General features: G+C 39.2%; 1 protein-coding gene across 1 annotated transcript; it reads left to right on the top strand.

Annotated features, from left to right (window-relative positions):
• The first annotated feature begins 3,388 nt into the window (after positions 1-3,388).
• cmtr2 (cap methyltransferase 2) lies at positions 3,389-12,475 on the top strand. The gene is made up of 3 exons (XM_011491610.3): positions 3,389-3,461; positions 7,157-8,416; positions 10,217-12,475. Exons 2-3 carry the CDS (start codon positions 7,166-7,168, stop codon positions 11,372-11,374), a joined length of 2,409 nt encoding a protein of 802 aa, XP_011489912.1. The 5' UTR covers positions 3,389-3,461; positions 7,157-7,165; the 3' UTR covers positions 11,375-12,475.
• The last annotated feature ends 1,014 nt before the right edge of the window (positions 12,476-13,489 follow it).

The following is a 13,489-nucleotide window of genomic DNA, read 5'->3' as shown; positions in this document are numbered from 1 at the left end:
ATTGTGTTGATTTTCAGTTGTGCTAGTCTGAGGGACAGAATAATGCTACAGTTTCTGACAACAGAGAGACATATTTTTATGCAGAGCTGCCTGCATTGTGTAAAATGACAGGAGTCCTATTACTGCAAACACCCTTTATGAATTTAATTTCAACCAATTCATTTTACCAAATTCAGGCTACAAAACAAAATAAATAATCCATGTAGTTATATTCTTCTAGAGGTGGATTCGTGCTTTTTTTGTTGATCTTCTTTAAGCTGGTAAGGTGCATTTTTTTGTACGTGCCTGTTTAGAATCATGCACAAAACACATATCAATGACAGTGCATTAACTTAAATTGAACTTTCACATTAATTAGGTCAGCTGATTCTTTCTCAGTGTTCACACCCACAAGTCATAATTGAATAAAAGCCTCATGTCACAGCCTCCCCTATCTTCCAGTCTGAAACCATCACCTTAGCGGTTTTGGGAGTGCTAGTATGAATCTGTGCAGACAGGCATGCAGGGCGGAAAGGCCAGTGGGTGAAATGATGTGATGATTTACTGTGTGATGACAGGCATTTTTTACAGGAATGCACCCGCACACAAGCTCCTCTGTGGGCACAGATAAAGTGCAGTGGACATACCAGAGCAAACATATCTTCAGATGGATGTGTGCTGCATGTATGTGTGGATGTGTGGTACTTGCACAAATTGGATGCGTACAAGTGTCCATATGGTCTGATTTGTGCCCTCTGTGCCCCACTTCTGTTCAGTCAATCCTTTTTATCACGTCAATTCAATTTCGTGGCTAAATTGAGGTTAAGTGATGTGCCTTCAAGCAAAAAGCTCTGGAATTATTTGGGTGGTAAAAAATTGCTGAACTAAGCGAAATTGGGGTATGGGGCAGAAATGGGGCATAATCAGGCTGCCAAACTGTTTGAACACGTGTGTGGCTCCACAAACTGCACACTCTCGCTTCTTTGGCAGTCACACGTTTGGGGCTTTGGCTCCACTTTGCTTAACTTTTACACAAACAAAGACATTTGAGCTCAAAGTGCAAGCTGCTGTCTGGAAAAGGAGTCCAGAAGATTTTCACATTTACTAGTTTGTTATGTAACACATGACATGTGCATGTATTCATTGTCATAAAAAGTTACAACGTGAAATTAAGTTGTGATTCAACCCCCATTTAAATTACCAACCATTTTTGCTGAGGATTTTGTATATAAATTTTTTTTTGGAGGATCTCTCCACAGACACATGCTCTTTGGTTCTCCTTTCAGACAATTTGTAGGTTATTCACAATTCAATACAACCTCATCAGGAATTGTGGTAGGAGACCAACCAACACAACAAATGAGAACTAAACCATTAATATTTTCAACACATTTTTTTTGACAATTGTTGACAAAAACTTTACTAAAAAAACACGTTTGACAAACCCAAAATCCAAGACACAATAGGCAATTAAATGTAATATAAAACACTCATCTTCAGAAAAGTATAATTATGCCATTTATCTTTGTTGTAAGGGGCATGAAACTGGAAGCATTTTTACTTTTTAGTTCTTTTTTTATTCACTCTGTTCTATTAACAGAGTGACAGAAAGATGATTAAACTACTGACTAAACCTTTAGTTTAGATGCATTAAGCTACGTATAAGTATTAAAAAAATTGAGTATGATTTGTTTAACAAAACAAATACTAACCTTGAAAAACAAAATAGGATTTCTAGATTACTTGATTAAGTATGTGTGTCATTCTCACTTAGTTCTGCACTATTTCACCGTTTATGTTCAACAGTACTAATGTAAAGGCTGCCAAAATCCCTATTGTCACAGAAAATGTCAAACAAACAACGAAAATTTAAAAAAGATTTATTTTAGTTTTGTTGCGCAACAATATATGCAAAAAGTACTATATTTCAACAGAAAAAAGGCGTAAACCAGACAATTTTGTCTTGAAAAAAATAAAAGCATTGCACATGATTTACATAATCAGTATAAAGGAGAAAATGCATGCAACTGAAAAAGCAGCATTTCAAGGCTAAACTGAGATTGACGCTTAGTTGTTGGCATATTTCCAAAGGTTAATTGACTGTGATTTTTGTTGAATGGAAAACATCTGTCACTCACAAAGATTTCTCAAAGCACATTCCTTAATTTCTCCTTTCTCAATTAAAGATATTCCCTTTCAGCCATTTACATGATGCTGACACTTATGTAGGATTAAAATCTTAAACATAAATGACAAAAGAATTAATTAACTTTTCTTGTACATTGCCAAACTGCACATCCTCTTCAAATTTGGGCTTCAAAGATTAATTTAATAGTCTACAGTGATTTATACGGTGGCCCTGAAGATTTAATGTCTAAAAGCACCAGACATTTAAAATGAATTTTATGCTTTTACACAAATGCAGCTGACATTTTACAAGACGTTAATGCATCAGAGAGTTTTGAAGTTGCGTTTCCACTGTTATTTTTCCCAAGTAAAAAATAGAACTTTTATTATTTTTTTCTATAATTGAAAACAGACTTGTGCCAAGCTTTTTTTCCCCATGATTGTGTATTTAAAATGCCTTTTATCTTGGATAGAAATCCACAGGCTTCATGTTTAGGCTATTTTCCTCAAATTATCACAAAATTGTATGTTGTTTTTGCAACTGTCTGCACTGTAAAGTGCTGCCCCATCCAATACACCAATTTTGGTGTTTCTCACAGCCATTTCACAGACTGATCTCAGTTCTCTGTTTCCATCTTTCTTCAGTAAGACTGACAGGGGGATTATTGTCAGACAGCAGCTGTAGGAAACGAAGAAAATGCTTGTTCGCATCAGTGCAGTGTTGCTGTGACAGAGACCAGATGTTCACAGTGACTGCTTGATGCAATTGATTTTTGCTCACTTAGCTGAAAAATAAAACAGAACTGACAACATAAAATTTCATTCTACCACTATAGAAAAAAACCTGAGACTAAGCTGTATTTCCTATTCATGCTAAACCCAATCTACTGCACTTTTTACTACATTTTTATGTAGATATACATGTAAATTTTATTTTGTTTATTTCATTCATTAAAATCAATTCTAACAGTTAAACATTCAGTTTAAATTTAATGAATGCAAACGAGCAAAATAAGTATCATTTTGTTTATGAACCTCCAAAATTTGCAACTATAAAAAATAATGTCTACTCAAATTTGTCACAGTTTCACTTGGTGTCAAACATTTTCTCTTTTTTAAATCTAAAAAAGAACAAATAATTATTTGTCATTGTTAAAAATGGTTGTGGTGTTTTTATTATAACGGGTAGATACCGTGCTCATAAGTTCTGTAAAAAGGATTTTTATGAGGCAAGATGCTTCAGATTAAAATGTGACCTGTTCCTTTAAGACACAGTGCCCAATCTACTTTGCGCATGCGCTTTTTTTTTGGTCACGTGGGATCCTGTTCCGGTTGCTGAGGATATTCAGATCCAGGTCTGTTGGCCTTTTTGCCTTTTTTAGGAATTGCTTTGTTCGTCACCGAATGACACATTTTTCTGTGATGTTAAAAACTTGTTAGTTTTCCAAATTGTTGCTCTCAGAAATACATTATGAGCTTCGAAGCTTAAAGAATGCAGGTCGAGAAGCACTCTGTCCACAAACCAGTTTGTTTTGTTTACCTCACACATTTTGGACTGTCTCATACAACACCTTTTATTTCTGCCTTTGAAAGTTCAAAATTCAAGAAGGTTTAATAAAAGTCTATGTACTGTCTGTTTACATTAATGTAATGTGCAATCACCAAATTCGAAAATTGATTTTCTGTATTCTTGAGTCTATTCTTTATAGCTTTTAATGTTAGCTACTAGTGTAAGAATAACTATGAAAAATCCACTGCTCATTTTAAATGAGTAATTGTGTAGTTTGGTTTTAAAATGGAATATATATAAATGTATACAGAGAGGGGAGTTGTGCAGGAGCGGTGACAGCAGGGAAGGAGAAAGAGCTAGAGAGGTGGAGGTTTGCTCAAAAAAAGTAGAAAAGCTACAGTCAGAGAGTGTGAGGAGAAAGGCATGTGTAAGCAGGCTGGAACAGGTGGAAGAAGGTTTCAGGTGTGATGTGTGACTCAAGAGTGTCAGCGAGGAAAAGGACTGCGTTAAGAGCAGCTATGTTGTTGGTTTAGAGACAGTGACTGAGACAGAGACAGGAAGGAGAGCTGAAGATTAGCTACTCCTTTGTTCCCTGGGCAATTTGTTTGGGATGATTGTTATGCTGGAAAATTCAGTTCTATTCATCCTAAATGCTCCCACTGATCAAAATCTAATCATACATGACTTCATTCATCCTTTCCGTAAAACAAATCAGTCATCCTTTCCCTTTTGTAGAAAAACATCCCCAAATCATGATGTTTCCACTCCCATGCTTCACAGTGTGTATGGTATTTTGGGAATGCAATTCACCATTCTTTCCCCTCCAAACATGTTGAGTGGCGTTTAAACCAAATAATTCCATTTGATCTCATCTGATCACATAAGATTCTCCCAATCCTCCTCTGGATCATCCAGATGGTCTCTGGTAAACTTTAGACTGGTCTGGACATGTGCTGGTTTAAGCAGAGGGACCTTTAGATTTGAATCCATGATGATGTAATGTGTTACTATAGTAAACTTTGTTACTATGGTCCGAGTTCTCTTCAGGTCATTTACCTGACCAAAAAAGAAGTAACAGGTCAAATATCTTGTTTGTTGGAGATAAATTCTTATTTTCTGCACCATTATAAAAAATAAACTCTTTACAGACCTCTGTCGTCTTTTTTAGTGGGACAACTTGCAAAACCTGTGACTTTGTTTTGCCCCAATGTGTAGGAACTGCTCAGTGTCATCAAGTTTTCCAATTATTTATGATGTTAATGAAAATCAATCTTTTTAAAAATCTGCTCTTGTCATACAGAGCAAAGCAGACAAAATACAATGTTCATGTTACAGTAACCTAGCAAACCATAAACAGGAATGATGTTCACCCTTCAGCATATCCCTTCAGGGGTCCAAGAATATTGGTGTATTTCCAAAGCCTTTTTTGTTTTCTCCTCTTTAAGATCACTGTGCAACTGCAGAGTGCTCAGAAAGTGTTGATCATCAAAACTTTAATTATTCCTTGATGGATGAAAAGATGAGTCAACAGAACCGGTTTATGTTTCCATCTGTTGTGTGTTAGAAGAAGACACCGAACAGAGGACCCCCCCCCCCCCCCCCCCCCAGTCCCTGTTGTTTCAAAGTACTGAACACGGTGAGCTTTTTGGCGGCAGTATTCATAAATGTAAAGTATACAGCGCGCTGCCATTTATCTCTGAGTCACTGCATACCAATAAGACTTGACCCACAAATGCCTCTTCCTGCCTCTCTCAGCATCTTGTGCACATAAGCAGAAAATTAGCTCCAGTAATCTCACTCTGGCTGTAAATTAGAAATAGTTGGACACTAATCTGGATTTTGAGAAGAAATTTCTCACACTTTGATGTTTTTTTTCTTCTTTACTTTAGTAAAATTCCTGCATCTCAAAAAAATTTAACCTATTTAAAAGCAGCATTTCTTGGTAAAGCTAAAGGTTTATGTGAAGTTGTCATTTGGTGCATTAAACATGAATGACCAACATGTGAATATTGAGAATTTCAGGATTCTAAAAAGAACCTTAAAGTGGATAGAAGAATATGAGGAAAACTTGCAATGTGCAACGTTAGTTACCAATATTGCAATGATGATATGACTTGTGATCCAAGAATAACTTGCAAAACTACTAATATATACGGTAATGTCCTTTTTTTCTGCAAAACTTTTATTTAAATAAAATAACATACCGGTAAATAATATTGTACGGTAAGTTATTTCAATGGAAGACTGGTAAAAACATAAGTGTCAGGGATACACCAAAGAACAATTATTTATACCTCTCTGGTGGTACTAGACAAGACTGATATGGACAACAGTTCAAAACAATGTAGGTAGTGCGCGCTTGGGCTTTTTTAAAGACATAATGCTTTTTCTCTGTCTGCAAATGTGTGTCAACATTTGAGGTAACCATTTATATGTGTCTTTTGCGATACATATCTTGCACTAGCTGATATCATAATGATGATATGTTTTTTTATTTATCGTGCTGGCCTCAGAGACATCTCCTGTCTAATAGCTCAATCAGTGCAGAGAGCAGAAAAGCTGTTCTCTGACCTTAAATAATGAAGATGAGTAATGTTGGACTTTGGTTCACAGCTGGACACTTTTGAAGAAATTGACATTACTCATGACAGGTAGCTTAAAAAAACCTTTTGGCGGAGTCTCATTTCATGTTTTATTGCAGTTTTAGATTTCTTGCATGGTGTCTATCTGCATGAGGCTAGTATGAAGTCTGACAGCTGAACATCAGTGACTCAGTCCTTCATCATCTAAAACATGTGACCATTTAAAGACCCACTCTGATGAAAATTGTGTTTTGATGTTTCAGATGTGTTCTTCTGGCTTTTTTCTGATGATGGAGAGCATTTATAAAGAAAATTAAGCTTAAAATTTCATTTTTAAGTATATCTTTATTCAAATTGTTGTTAGTAAGGAGCAGATCAAGATACCTTTTAAAAAAATCTTAAAGCAGTGACGAAGAACTCAAGATCTCTGCTCCACTCCATTCTAATGCATCCACTCGCAGACAAAAAGATTCATGTACGTCTTTGTTTTCATCATCTGAGCTGGAATCTGGCTCAAAACCGTCCGACTGGATAGCTCCAATATTGCTCGCCATTTTCCATGCACCCGTAATGTTAGGTTGGGGTTGTGAGGGGCTGTAAGCTGGCAGTAGAGAGTGTAAACAGATGGATGATGGGAAGAGGGGGGTAGGATAAATCCATGCCAACTGGACCACCCACAACTCAAAGGGTGAATTACTAATGAACTCCAGCCACCCAGCAGAAACTACGTCCTTGAAAACTTGTTTATTTTGGATAAAAGCGTGGTAAATATAATAAAAAGACCACTGCTTTTGCAATAAATCCAAAGATGATCGGTGTGGGATTTAGAGGGGTTTTAAAAAATGTGGGCTTAAAAGTGGCCCAAGTGTTTCATGAGAAGGCTTAACTTGCTAATAAACTGGATGGTCTTTCTTTGAAATCACTCTGTCCAACTCTGTATTCTCTGGCCCCTGAACAGGTGAGGAGGATGAGTTCAAGTAATGGAGCCAGGAGGAAAGCCAACAAACTGCCACAGTCCAACAACGATGAAGCACCCCATCTAGACACACCGGCAGAGATACAAAGTCTTTTTGGTAAAGTCAGGGCCTATGTGAAGCCGTCCGGTGGGGAGTGGGTCATCCCCAACATGAGCGATGCTCTCACACATCAGGCAGAGGAGCACCAGCGTCTGCAGGAGCTGAAGGCATCTTTGAATGCTGTGAAGAACCAGCTCAGTGATAAGGACATGCAGGTGTGGCATCAGCACACAAACCTAACTAACCGGGCGGGGAAGGTGATTGCTGCCGTGCGCTCCACCGCCAACGCAGAGATCTGCACTCAGGCCTGGTGCAAGTTCTATGAGATACTCGGGAGCTTTAACCTTCTTCCAGAGAAGGCTCTTTGGAACGGAGAGCTCAACACGGTTCATCTGTGTGAAGCTCCTGGAGCTTTTATAACCGCTCTGAATCACCACATCAAAACCAGTGAGGCGACACGGTACTGCGACTGGTGTTGGGTGGCCAACACCCTCAATCCGTACCATGAAGCCAATGGAGGGGGGAAAACCATCGCTGACGACCGATTAATTGCCAACACGCTGCCCTGGTGGTTCTTTGGCTCAGACAACACAGGCGACATCATGGTGCAGAAATATTTGTTGGATTTGCATAAGTTTGTGTCAAACATGCACTTTGTTGATTTGGTGACAGCAGATGGAAGTTTTGACTGTCAGGAGAATCCAGATGAGCAGGAGGCGCTGGTGGCGTCCCTCCACTACTGCGAGGCCACAGCTGCACTGCTGCTGCTGAGCCCCGGAGGCTCCTTTGTCCTAAAAATGTTCACTCTCTACGAACACTCCTCAGTCTGCCTACTCTACCTGCTCAACTGCTGCTTCCACTCAGTCAACGTCTTCAAACCTGCAACCAGCAAAGCGGGAAACTCTGAGGTTTACGTCGTGTGCCTGAACTATAACGGCAAGGAGGCTCTAAGGCCCCTCCTCTCCAAACTGATTCGCCACTATGGGGCAGATCTGTCTGACAGAGAAGCTCTTTTCCCCATTTCCCTCCTCCCGGAGTCGTTTCTGGAGCAACATGAAGAGGTGTGCTTCTATTTTCACACGCTGCAGGTAAAGACAATCACAGAAAATCTGCAACTGTTCCAGAAGATGAGTGCAGAGCAGAGGCAGCAGCTGGAGCACGTGCGGGACTGTGTGGCTCAGGAGTACCTGCAGCGGTTCCAGGTAAGAAGTTTTTTACCAGACAAACCAGTTATCCAATCACTGGGTGTAATTTGGTGACTGTTATAATCATACCTGACTTGTTTACATGCACTACAAAAATGGGATACATAAAAATCCTGGTTTACATGTTTGAGTTTGTGATCACATTTCTCTCAAAGTTTGTGCAAATTTTAAACTTTATTAATGATCAAACTAGATAAATTAAATACCAGCAGGAAGTTATAAGATCTCTGAAGAGAATTCATGTTATTCATATTTATACTCTTTTTATGCTCTGTTTTTCCTCCCTTGCATTTATCCCTTTACTTTTTTGATTGTGTGTTCGTTTATGTGTTTGTTTTTGTTATTCGTTCTCGTTATTAACTTTCTTTAACTAGGTAAACTACTTCTAATTCAGTGGTTAAACCCTAAATCCTGCTAATATTGCAGGCTTGTCATCTCCTGACTACCTGCTGTAAATCTGTGCTGGAACAGATAAAAGCTAGGCTTTGAGCTAGTTTCTATATACTTTTCTGTTGCACTGTTTCTAATTATGCACTGCCTTTAATGTAATAAGTATATTCCAAAAACATTTGGTCAGATTTGAAAGTGCCATAGTCAGTGATTACCTGAATAGTCTGATAACTCATCTGATAAATCCTATCTGCAGGGCAGGCTGTCTAATGCTGCTCAGATGTTTGGAAAGTAATGGAATAAAAAATGTGCTGATCTGAGCAGAAAAAAAAAAATTAGACCTCTTTATTGCTGAAACAGTAGAAGATATCCTCTTCTTGCACCAGATATGATTCTTTTGTTTTTTTTGTTTTGCTAATATAAAAAAATATTGTTTTATGTCCCTGGAAAGCAGCATGAAGAGCAGCTGCAGCATTTCCATATTCATTTAGTAATTATGTACATAACTCAGGAAGATTCAGGATGCTTTATTTACTCAGGTGTTCGCTTTTAATCATCTGTCCTGAAGACAAGAAAAAGAGGATTTTACCAATCAGAGTCTCAAACATTCTCTCTGTGTGAGAAACTTGGGCGTACTTTTTAAACTCTGAGCTGAACTTTATCCCACACATTAGAAGTGTCGTTAAGACAGGATTTTCTTCCATCTCAAAAGTATTGCCAGAGTCGGCCCTTTCCTCTTTTATATCATTGTAATGCCCTGCTCTCTGGTTTACCTAAGAAATCTTTGGTAGGGCTATAATTATTCCAGAACTCTGCAGCATGAGTTCTGAAGCGGACAGGGAGGCGTAAACACATTACACTGGTTGAAAAATTTCTGCATTGGCTTCTTGTGCGTTTCAGGGCTTAATTCAAGATTCTTTTAATGGTTTGTATATGTCTTATTGGTCTTGGGTCTTCCTATCCCAATGAAAGTATGAACCCTCGTGAATCCTGAGGTGCTCCAGTACTGACCTTTTAGATGTTCCTAAAGTGAGGGCCAAGACTTACCGTGAGGTTTCGTTCTGTCACTATGGTCCTTGCCTCTGGAACAGGCTGCCGGGGAGCCTCAGAGCTGCAGAGACCATAAAGGTTTTTAGTGTGTTTGTTTGTTTTTCCTGTAAAGCGCTTTGAGCTGCTGAAAGCCTGAAGAGCACTTTTTTTTTATAAATAAAGTTTGATTTATTTGATTTTATTCTCAAATGCCCTAATCGTGTGAAAATAGATTAATAGCTTCATTTGGAAACTGCACGATCAAAATTATATAAGCAACTCAAGTAACCATATAACTTGTCTAATAGTTCAGTGTTTTACATGTTTATTTGTTGTATTTCAGCAGCTTTGTTTCATGTTTTCTTGATTTCTGGGCAGGTGAGCTTTCTTCCACGACGTCAGTGGGTTTCTCGTGGCTCAGTGAGGCCTGCGTGCAGCATGGTGTCAGCAGGCCGACCTACGGGACAGAGAAGGCAGACTGGATCCTTCAATGAACGGAGGGAGTTACAGACTCTGAGCTGGAGGGAGCGAGTTAAGAGGAGCTGCCATGCTGCCTGGATGCAGACCCACTGCACAGAGGATAGAGAGACGGGATGCATACTGGAGGGACCTCTGTCGAGCTGTAGTGTGGATTCGTGGTATGTCGTTATCGGGGCTGCCCTGCTGGCTGTCAGGAACTCTCCATTCTGTGAAGGAGAGCTGCTAAACCACTTAAATGAAGCCCTCACAGACACAGCCGTCGACTGGACCTGTCTTCCTCGCTGTGACTCCTGCCATGTAACTTCCACAGCCTCCGTCTTATCTGAGGCTGCAGGCTTATGTGCCCTCCAAGCTGGCTCTGTGGAGAAAGCAGGGAAGAAACAGTGTGTGGTGTTTGGCAGCAACTCCGTGTGGAGTGCTTGTCAGAGCCAAGATGGGGATTTAGTCTTAACATTGCGCGCTGAACCTTCATTTCCGCAGAGAAGCTGCAACTCACTGCATGATGGGGCGCCGCTGTACCAGCAGCAGCTCTTAGACTGTGTCATAGACTCCCTGCAGATGCTGAGCTCGGGGGATGCCCTGCTGCTGCCTGTTCTTTCCGCCCTCACGCGAGTCACTGCGGCAGTCGTGTTCTGCCTGCATGTGTGCTTCTGCTCCGTGTCATTTAAGTGTCCACGCCCCTCCGGCGTGGTCGGAGCACTGCTCGTGTGTGTTGGCTTCTGTCCCAAAGCGGCTGCCCGAATGCTCCCATTTCTGACCGATGTGCAGCGAAGCATGAGTGAGACGTTAAAACAAGATGAGGCCTTGAGTAAAAGTCGGCTTGGTGGAAGTGGACAGGTGCTGCAATTTGTTCCCATGGAGGAGATGCTGAATGGAGGGCTGATGGAGTTCCTGTGGACCATGAACTCTGAAATCATCCATCAGAAGCTGCATCTAGTCATGGAGCCACAGCTCCAGCACAGTGAGCCCTCTGTTTTTACAAAAACAAGCCAGAAGAGGTGCTATAATTTAGCCATTTCTTCAGACAGAACCCACAGGTCAATGAGTCATTTCTGAGTGCTAAAATCAAGAGTATTCCGATCAACAAGTGTAGACGTATTTTTACATAAACATATGAAAAGACAGTCCTCATTAAATCCTGAAACAACTTCTGCAGCACTGACTCCCCCACAAACTCCACTAAAGGTTTGTATAACTGATAGTACCTTAGTTCTGTTGCCTTTATATAAAACATGTAAATTTGCAAGCGGTTTACAACTAAGTCTAAAACACAATTTACATTTCTGGTTAATTCATTTTGACCAAGACCATTAATGAAAAATCAGTCTGTACTCAAAATAAGGAAAATATAAACAAAGTAAATTGATAGAGCGCCGCTGTTACGATTGTACACTATTATTAAATGATAACAACGGTTTAATTAAAACCACTGCAGCACAAGACAAAGCGAATTTGCAGGTACCATTCTGAATTAATGCGTACTAAAATAGAAGCAGGCTTTGGTTTATTAAAAAAGTGTCTATAAACAAAGAGAATCTATAAAGATTACTTTAGATTAATTACTCCTCGCTCTAGTTTGCATTCAGACCGAGGAAATCTGCTTTTCTCAGTTTATCATATGTTTTAAAAAAGGCAGAAAGATAAAACCAGAATCTAAATCTGTGTTTATGAAAAATGGTTAAAGCAAATATCTATAGCAATATGTGCATATAGAAGATGCACATTTGGGATTTACTTCAATAAGAAGACAGAATATTTCATATTGGGTGTTTTTGTAACTAAAGTTTTCAGTATAATCTGCGCTGTTGCTCTTTTAGCAGCTTGTGATAACAAACCTTTTTACTGTTGCATTTTGTGTTCAGTTCACCACCTTTGACCACCTATAAGCAGGAGGTATAGTAATGGGACAAACCTAAAATGCACATTTCTTTAGGGTTCAGCAGAAGTCATTTGGATCTCAACCGGATCTCTACACCAATTGAAGTTGAATCTTTATTTTGTGTTTTTAAAAGATTGTGTTTCCTTTTATGTTGCATGAAAGTGTGAGGATGCACTGAAAAAAAGACACTGGTTTACTAAAGTTTTTATCCATTCAGTTTTTTCTGTCATAACTTATTCTTTTACCAAAGCAATAAAAATATAAATCATATCCTTTTATCGAGACTGCTTGTGTGTAAATGTATTTTCTTATGGTGACAGAATGAGAAAACTATTTTCCAGCTCAAAGGAGTAAAGGAGTGTCCGTCTGAGTCTGAAAGTCGGCTTTTTCTTCCTCCACAGACGGGTAGGTGGTGGCGCTCGCTGCACAGGCTTCTCTGAAATGTGTTTGTTAATGATGCAGCTCTTGAATTTATTTTCCTATCACCTTTTTGCAAAGGTGAGAGGATAAGGACACAATGTCGTGAACAAAAGAACAGCTTTCATTTCTGGGTTGTTATGTATTACGACATAATAAAAATGTTCAGATATCTGCGTTTCATGGCTTAGGCTAAAAACCTTGTAAAAATTCAGATAAATGGCAGCACATGGCAAATTACAGTGCTATTATAAAAAATAGTTACAAATGAAAGCAGATGATTATATTCTAGCTGCTTAAAAGGAATTAAGAGTAAATGAAACATCAAGATTTAGCAGTTTGAATACATTTGACAAACTAATCGCCGGTGAGGATGAGCTCTTCCATAAAACATTTTCTGGCACTTTCCAGGTGCAGTTTTCTATTAACACACCAGCCCAGATTATGCTAATTCCAGGCCTGCAGCGGAATTATTTTTAGGTTTCCTGAAATTTCTTATCATCCAACGTGTTGATTTACTTTTTCCACCCAAAGTCACATCTTGGGTTTTGTCTGTTGGCCTCAAAATAAAACTTTTGAACCTTAAAGTGCCTTTACAATCATCTTTGAAGCTCTTGTCAAAGCATTCCCAGTGGTCTTTTAATTATTATGGCATTTTTAGCCAAAATAAAAAATCTTGTTGTTTTCTAGGACATAGTTTCTGCAGAGCTGCAGGAGTTCATCAGAAATTTGCCTCTGGGTAGTGGGTGGGGCTGTTGCCTTGGAGCAACCCCACCCTCCTTTCTGTTGTTGAGAGCTATCGGTTTAAGCGTTTTTCTCCCACTAGCTTGCAACCCTTCACACCCCAAAGCTAGCATTCCTGATGCAACAGAAAT

Source organism: Oryzias latipes, chromosome 3 (assembly GCF_053564925.1).
Source record: "Oryzias latipes strain Hd-rR chromosome 3, Olatipes_Hd-rR_3.1".
NCBI lineage: Eukaryota > Metazoa > Chordata > Actinopteri > Beloniformes > Adrianichthyidae > Oryzias > Oryzias latipes.
This window is presented reverse-complemented; position numbering and strand designations above follow the sequence as displayed.

Bases quoted from the DNA above. Each gene is read 5' to 3' on its own strand.
- cmtr2 (XM_011491610.3), top strand. From the start codon at position 7,166: ATGAGTTCAAGTAATGGAGCCAGGAGGAAAGCCAACAAACTGCCACAG. The intron at 8,417-10,216 runs GTAAGAAGTTTT...ATTTCTGGGCAG, and splicing joins AGTACCTGCAGCGGTTCCAG to GTGAGCTTTCTTCCACGACG.